The 8,647-nt window shown below is 37.7% G+C and overlaps 1 protein-coding gene across 2 annotated transcripts in view; it reads left to right on the top strand.

The window, feature by feature from the left end:
• The first annotated feature begins 6,939 nt into the window (after positions 1–6,939).
• The window catches only part of LOC124613255 (ras-related protein Rab-24-like), a 65,231-nt gene continuing 63,523 nt past the window's right edge, over positions 6,940–8,647 (top strand). Inside the window, exons 1-2 of one of the 2 annotated variants that reach the window (XM_047141946.1) lie at positions 6,940–7,134; positions 8,425–8,513. In XM_047141946.1, the coding sequence (XP_046997902.1) occupies positions 7,021–7,134; positions 8,425–8,513 (203 nt within the window). In that variant the 5' untranslated portion in view covers positions 6,940–7,020. The remainder of the gene's footprint in view (positions 7,135–8,424; positions 8,514–8,647) is intronic. The other variant, XM_047141947.1, reaches the window with a different exon arrangement.

Genomic DNA, 8,647 nt, shown 5'->3' with positions numbered 1-8,647 from the left:
CGTATGAAACATGTTGCAACTCTGGTTTGCCCCCATCGCTTATAAGGTCTATAGTATGGGGCTCAAGTACGTCTAATTCGGGTTTTCCTGCGGTGTAGTCTGATCTACTTCGGTACACGGGACAACTTCTGTCAGTTGTACTGTGTGATTGTTTCTCCAGTGTGTATCATTTCCAGTTCGCAACATGCTTTCTTGTGTGTTCATATGGCTGTTGTGAAATGTTGCCGTATTGTGATTTTGCTGCGCAAAGGTTGGCTGCGGTACTGCGTGTTGTATGTTGTTGTTGCCATGCGCTGGTCACCAATGCGGCTGACTGTTTTCATTTACACACAGTGCATAATTTTGAGAGGATGGATTGAAATTAGCTTGTGGATGGTAATCGTTCCTGTTATGTGGAAAGTCTTGTTTAAATCTCTTGTTCCTGCCATTTCTATTCCCGCATCCATTACCATGGTTGATGTATCCTTACGGTTACGCGCACCAGCTTTCCTCTGTGTTCGTGTCTGGCTTTTTGTATTGACCATTCAAGTTACGTTGTTGTGGTGTTTGGCTGTCTGACGCCCTATTAGTTACTACTTTCTCTTCATATATTAGGTCGATTGATAGCTACCTCGGTCGCCCACAAAAGTATATCGACTTGCATGCACCCAACAACAAACCTGATCTTATGTGCTTCCGCCCAATTTCTAGGAAACACATGTCGAAAAGCACTAATAAACACAACAAGGTTCATCTTCTTACCTTCACTTGTAAATGTTGGAAATTTACAGTGTCTTAATAGACCTTCATCCACAAATATAGTGGACAAGCTGTTTGCATTTTGTGCTGTGTTTACATATCTATTATAATTATTTACACTTCATGTATGTACCGATTCTGGTGTTATGCCATGTAAACTTACACTTTGTGGTCTGTCATTACTATTGGCAGTGTTTGTGGGGTTTGCGGCTAGCCGGTGTGGCCGTGCGGTTCTAGGCGCTTCAGTCTGGAACCGCGTGACCGCTACGGTCGCAGGTTCGAATCCTGCCTCGGGCATGGATGTGTGTGATGTCCTTACGTTAGATAGGTTTGAGTAGTTCTAAGTTCTAGGGGACTGATGACCACAGATGTTAAGTCCCATAGTGCTCAGAGCCATTTTTGTAGGGTTGCAATGATCTGTGTGCATACATTACTTCGGTTTGCTGTGGCTGGCACTTTGTTTTTTGTGTACAACTGGTGTCTCTGTATCAGTTTCACCGAAGTAGTTGCGTATCCTGTGCTCAGTAGATTGCAAATTGGTTTCATTTTGGCGGTAATGTTATTTTACTTTTGTTGAATAACTTTTTAAACTGTGGTACTGGTTTTGTCTAAAGTACCTGCTTCAGCTTGTGAAATTGCGTCAGATAAATTTTCATTAATTTTGTCTCTTTCCTTTTTGGCACAGCCTGATTCGATTTCAAGTGACGCTACTTTTAAAGTGAGTTCATCTATTGCTGCTGGTATATTTTCGCAATCCTTGTGCAGTTTGTTTACTACAGTAGATATGTTCTTTACTGTCAAAGTTAATTGTATTTGTGTAGCTTCCAGGTTCGTGTGTGTGTCTTTCGTCGCTTTTGTTTCCTGCTCTACTGTATCATTCTGCTCGTTAAAAGTGTCTAATTTCTGTTTTATACCTGTAATGTCATTCTTTACTTTGGAAGGTACATCTTGTTTTAGCTGTTTTTCCATGTCTTTAAATTTTACATTCATCTCCTCGCGAAAATTCTTTGTCCAATCACTGATCTGCAGTGTGACTGTATTCTGAAATTCTCTTAAAACTTGTTTTTGCTCTTGTTTTATGTGGTTTATGTCTTGTATGACTATGGTAAGGTTTTGCGACAAACTGTCAAATTTTGTATTTATGTCCGTTCGCAAATTGGTGTTTGTACTTTTTATTTCGGTGCTCAAGCTCTCAAGTTTTTGAAGTATCGCGGCAAGTGAGCTATTTTGGCTGCTTTTAATGTACTTTGGTTGTTAACAACTGTACTTTGTAAATTGACATTTTCGTACGATAGGTGACTGTAATTTATCATCAAAAACAATGTTATCTTTGCTTTCCATGTAGATACGTGATGTAGTTTCATCTATTGTCATCGATGTATCATCAAAGTTAGAGCTCTGTGTAAGCTCAATAGCACTTGTCATTTCGGTCATGTTCATCTTCCGCCAGTACCTCGTCTCCTACCTTCTAAACTTGCCTGCAGAGTGAAAATTTCATTCTGGAAACATCCGCCAGGCTGCGGCTAAGCCATTTCTCCACAATATCCTTTCTTTCAGGAGTGCTAGTCCTGCATGGTTTGCAGGAGAGCTTCTTTAAAGTTTGGAAGGTAGGAGACGAGGTATGGGTGGAAGTAAAGCTGTAAGGACGGGGCGTGAGTCGTGCTTGGGTAGCTCAGTTGTTAGAGCACTTGCTCGTGAAAGGCAAAGGTCCCAAGTTAGAGTCTCGGTCAGGGACACAGTTTTAATCTAACAGGAAGTTTTATATCAGCATACACACCGTTGCAGAGTGAAAATCTCATTCTGGAAACATCCCCCAGGCAGTGGCTAAGCCATGTCTCCACAATATCCATTCTTTCAGGAGTACTAGTCCTGCAAGGTTCGCAGGAGAGCTTCTGTAAGGTTTGGAAGGTAGGAGACGAGGTACTTGTGGAAGTCAAGCTGTGAGGACGGAGCATGAGTCGTCCTTGGGTAGCTCAGTTGTTAGAGCACTTGCCCACGAATGGCAAAGATTCCGAGTTCGAGCCTCGGTCTATCACACAGTTTTAATCTGCCTGGAAGTTTCATATCAGCATACACACCGCTGCAGAGTGAAAATCTCATTTTGGAAACATCCCCCATGCTGTGGCTAAGCCATGTGTCCGCTATTTCCTTTCTTGCAGAAGTGCTAGTCCTGCAAGGTTCGCTGGAGAGCTTCTGTAAAGTTTGGAAGGTATGAGACGAGGTACTGGCGGAAGTAAACCTGTGAGGACGGGTAGTGAGTCGTCCTTGGGTAGCTCAGTTGTTAGAGCACTTGCCAGCGAATGGCAAAAGTCCCGAGATCGAGTCTAGGTCTGGCACACAATAGCTGCCTGGAAGTTTCAAGCTTTTAGTACTTTGTTGGAAATGCCATCAATTTCATGTGAGCTTTTACTTTTGGCTAAATTTATTATTTTCCTAATTTCAGTAGGAGAGATGGGTGGGGTCTTAATTTTACCAAATTGCATGGGTATTGCCGCTCCATAAATAGCCTTGCATTTTATTATGAATAGTTGGATCGTATTTTCTCCACAACATTTAAAAAACGAATATTAAAATGTTTTCTACTTCTGACTTTCTGATAACAAACTTTTCATTGAGTTTCATAGAAATAGTCTTCCTGTGCTTTCGATTGCCTGTTTTCCTTTTATCAATGTTACAAATTGTATTAATTTTATTATGAGTGGTGATAGTCTCAGTCATAATCCACATACATCTGGACTTTTTAATAATTTTCCTTAATACAGTGCAGTAGTTTTTATAATGTTTAATGTTTCTGTATCATTACCCCTTCTAGCTTTAAGATACATTTCCCTCTTCTGTTTACAGGATAGTTTTATCTCTTTAGTAAGCCATGGCTTTTTAGATGGTTTCTTACAATTATTATCCTATCATTAACGTCGACATGCAGCAGGATTTTGGAGCATATATTGTGTTCAGACATTATGAATGACCTTGAAGAGAATGGTCTGTTGACACACAGTCAGTACATATTTAGAAAGCATCGTTCTTGTGAAACACGACTAGCTCTTTACACAAACCAAGTGTTGAATGCTATTGACAAGGGATTTCAAATTGATTCCGTATTTCTGGATTTCTGAAAGGCTTTTGATACTATACCACACAAGTATCTTGTAGTGAAATTGCGAGCTTATGGAATATGGCCTCAGTTATGTGACTGGACTCGTGATTTCCTGTTAGAGAGGTCACAGTTCGTGGAAATTGTTGGCAAGCCATCGAGTAAAACAGAAGTGATTTTTGGTGTTCCCCAAGTCAGTGTTATAGGCCCTCTGCTGTTCTTTATTACATGAACGATTTAGGAGACAGTGTGAGCAGCCACCTTAGGTTGTTTGCAGATGTGCACCATCTAGTATACTCATCATAAGATCAAAACAAATTTAGAAAAGATATCTGAATGGCACGAAAATTGCAGTTGACCCTAAATAATGAAAAGTGTGAGGTCATCCACATGAGTGCTAAAAGTAATCCGTTAAACTTCGGTTACACGTTAAATCAGTCTAACCCAAAGGAAGTAAATTTAACTAAATACCTAGGAATTACTATCATAAACAATTTAAATTCGAAAGAACACGTAGGAAATGTTGTGGGGAAGGCAAACCACAGACTGCGTTTTACTGACATGACACTTAGAAACTGTAACGGAGCTACTAAAGAGACAGCCACACTATGCTTATCCATACTCTTGGAATACTGCTGCACGATCTGGGATCATATAGGATTAATGGAATACGTCAAGAAAGTTCAACGAAGAGCAGCACGTTTTGCATTATCGTGAAACAGGGGAGAGAGTGTCAGGGACATGATACTGGTCTTGGGATGGACACCATTAAAATAAAGGCGTGTTTCGTTATGGCAAAATCTTTTTACGAAATTTCAATCACCAACTTTCTCTTGAATGCGAAAATATTTTGTTGATGCTGACCTACACGGGGAGAAAAGGATCATCATAATAAAATAAGGGAAATCACAGCTCACACAGAAAGATATAGGTGTTCGCTTTTTCTGCATGCTGTTTAAGAGAGGAATAAAAGAAAATTATTGTGAAGATGGTTTGATGAACCCCCCAGCCAGGCACCTTGCAGTGATTTGCAAAGTTTCCATATGGATGTAGATGTGGATATCTTTTACTGTTTTCCTAGGGACACACTTTCCAAAATTCTCACAGAGGTATTACGACATAGGTTAATTTTTAACTTAGCATCAAGTTTCCTGTACACCTCATCCCAGTCTAACTGTTGCAAGATTTCCCTTAAATTTGCAGTTGTCATATCGTTAACTGAATGCACTATTTTGGAGGATTGTTTTGCTTTACTGTATGGAGCTATCTCATATACTGTAACTAACTGTGCATTATGATGAAACAGACAATTCTTATCTGGAAAAGTTTTTATTTGATCACATTTATCTTGATCTATAAAAACATTATCTATCAGTGTGCTTCTTTCCTGTACCACCCAAGTAGGACTCTCAATAACAGTTGTCAAATTGAAAGAACCAAGTAATACTTTAAAGTGAAGCTTCCTACTGGATTCTTTCAGAAAATCTATATTGAAATTCCGACCAATAATAATTTTCTTACCTCTGTCTGACAGACAACACAACAAAGAATCCAACCCTTTTTTTTTCAAAAATAGCTGAAAATTTCCCAGTGGGGCCCTATACATGGCTACAATTACAAAAGTATCATTATTTAGTTTAAGCTCACATGCTTATGTTGCTCTACACGAAATTTTTTAGTTTCTAAATTTTTCACACTATGATAAATTGTAACATTATGGCAACTTCTCCCCTCTCCATAGTACTTCTACTTACATGTGCCGAAAGCTCATATCCATCTACATTTACCTTTTCCATATCTGCGACCAAATGATGTTCAGGCAGGCAAGAAAAAGAAAATAAATGAAATAAAAGGAAATGATAAAAACCCATGGCTGAAGTGAGCAAACAGTAAGCTCTAAAATAGCCCGTTCTGCCCCCTCAGGGCAGAGAGGGGAAAAAAAAGTCAGGAGCGCAGTTCGTCAGCGCACCTGACAATGGCGACTTGTCTGATCACCGAAATATTGTACCCATCCGACACTATGTACCAACAACACACCCGTGAACTCTTTGATTAAGATTAGACTACCAACAGCACACACAAAAGCATTTTGGCAATCGTTCTTGCTGTGCTCTAAAGGTGAATGGAATGGGAAAAAATCCTAATAACTAATACAATGGGACATACCCTTTGACACGCACTGTGTGAATGTAAATAAAGAACTTTTGTGATGGCTAAAAAGTTTGTATGTTAGAAGCCAATTAAAAAAAAACAAAAAACAATAAAGAACTCCTCTGTAATGTCAGAGAAATAAACTCTTATAAAATTTGCAAATTTTTGAGGATTTTCTATTACCTTACCTCCATCTTTGATTCATATATTATTGTACTTGTGCCTACCTTTTCTAATTTCATATTTTATGACATACCATACTACTTTGCTTTTATTCTCTGCAGTGTATGTTATTTTGTCATTGAAAGGTTTTTTTGCAATATACATTACCCTCCTGTAGGTCTTTTCGTACCACTGATAGCGATCTAGGAACTGTAAATCAGTATGATGTTTTTGGAAAGAATTGAGGAAGTTAAGTGTTTGTGAGACCTTTTCTAATGTCTGCATTTATCCATCTATTTTCCTTTCCTAGATAAATCTTGTATCAGTACGCCGGCGACATGGATACAAAATAAATACAAATATAGATTCTGCAAAACCCGACAGGGTTTTCACCCATTTCCACTACTCGCCATAATATGTTCTTCTTTTATTATTCAGTGAATTTGGTAGACTTGAATTTTGTGTAACGTAGCACTTAAACGATTTAAACCCTCGTTTACAATTCTATGTTAAATTTCTTGGACCATCAATGCTACCTTCATGTAAGAAATGAGAACAGCATTTAAAAAATTATATAAATTAATCTGAACGTTTACTTTTATGCTTATTGCTTACATTTGTGGTAGCGCATTATATCTGTAATTTTAATGAGACGCAGTAAGTTCCTCTTTGAGATAATGTATGTCACTGTTTACAGAAATTTCACCATTTCTCATAGCATTTTTTTTTTTTAATCTGTATGAAGTAATTTTATCTTCAACTTATACGCTTTGTAACGTATTGGTAGTTCTGTGAGGCAAAGCCTTAGCATGAAGTGATTGGTGTGACTCATGTAATAGCAGCAAATATGAAAAGGGAGGACCGGGGAAGTGACTATGAGTAAAGTGGACGTGAAAGTTGTTCTTTTGGGCAGTGAATATGTAGGTAAAACAAGTCTTCTTGAAAGATATGTCCACGACCGATTTAGGAGTAATCTCCCATATCAAAATGTACGTGTGTTTCAGTTTATTGTTTATACACAAATGTCATTTTACTTTTGCGTATACAGTATATACGAATGATGTTTTATTAGGCATATTTACTTGGTATATTGTGTGTCATATGATGTTTGTTCATAACTTGAAATGACAAGATGACCTGTTGATAAATTTGTTTTATTTCAAAAAATTTCATCGGGTTTTAAAGCATAATCCTCTTGGTTATCCGTTGATAGCATTATTGTCCCCACCGATCATCCAAAAAAAAAAAAAAAAAAAAAAAAAAAAAAAAAAAAAAACTTTTCTAATTTTTTGACATAAGATCCATGGTATACTTTGCTTACGTTCGTTACATAATGTCATTCGGGATTGTTTTTTGGGGTAACTCATAAGGCGAAGCTTAAGCGTAATAAGAATTACCTGCTGTGTGAACTCAGGTGCTTCTCCCAGTATATTTATTCGCTAATGAAATATTCATCTTTTTCAGACCGATAGATCAGCTCATGGAATCAGTGCTAGAAATAAGAACAATCTTTGTACACTCAATCACTCGCTTTAGTTCGAAGTGATTTTAGTTATTCAGGAACACGCACGTTCAGTAAGTCGCCAGGGCAATAAAAAGTGTAACTGCTTATCAACTTCAGTTTGAGGATCCTAAAAGATTTATTGGTAGCCAGTTCCCATTGCATTGATCAAATTCTTATCAGAGCGGTCTTGTGTGTGTATATGTTACTAATAATATCAAATAACTCGAGTACTATCCGACATTAACTAACTCATTGCAGTAATGGGATCATTGTAAATGTATTACAAAATGATTTTTCGACCTGATGATACATGGCAATGATAGCCAAAAAAATGTAAGCACTTGAGGGTAATCAACATTTGTTTTGTGACAAGTTTTTACATTTCAAACGAAAATGTTTAAGAATTTTTTACTTATTTCATATCCACAAAGAACATTTCACTTGATATCTGTCGAAGATAACATTACCATGCAGGTTTTTCTTTGTAAATATTTGTGTATTTTTGTCTTACTGACATGTTCTACATCCTGGAGAATCTTCTCCCTGTGAATTGTTTGGAACGAAAATTACAGCTGATCTAAGCCTAATCTAATCTCTGTTGGGTCTGTGTGGAATTATCACGATAGGTTTCTGAAGGGTTACATGTACCTATCAGGATTTTATTCCGCTATGTATAATTACACATAGGAGAAAAACCTTATACTTAACGTAGTCATGATTTTGTTTCTGGCTGGATTGAGGCAGCTAGTACTAAAAGTGTGGTGATCTGTTATAGACCATTGGCGCCGCCTTTGCAGCCAAGGTAGTGACTTTACGAGGGAAAAAATTTACTGTTGGAGTGTGGGACACAGCAGGCAGTGAACGGTATGCTATAATTGAAGCCTTTTCTTTCTGGTAGTCATTATGGTAATGTGTTTTGTTAATTGAATGAAAGTTATCAAAATACTTCAGCTTTTGTATGTTGCGGCAGTATCATAACTATATGGTAAATTCTGCAT

The sequence above is a fragment of the Schistocerca americana genome, chromosome 4 (assembly GCF_021461395.2).
Source record: "Schistocerca americana isolate TAMUIC-IGC-003095 chromosome 4, iqSchAmer2.1, whole genome shotgun sequence".
Classification (NCBI taxonomy): domain Eukaryota; kingdom Metazoa; phylum Arthropoda; class Insecta; order Orthoptera; family Acrididae; genus Schistocerca; species Schistocerca americana.
The sequence above is the reverse complement of the archived record's forward strand: the minus strand, read 5'-3'. Positions and strand labels throughout refer to the sequence as shown.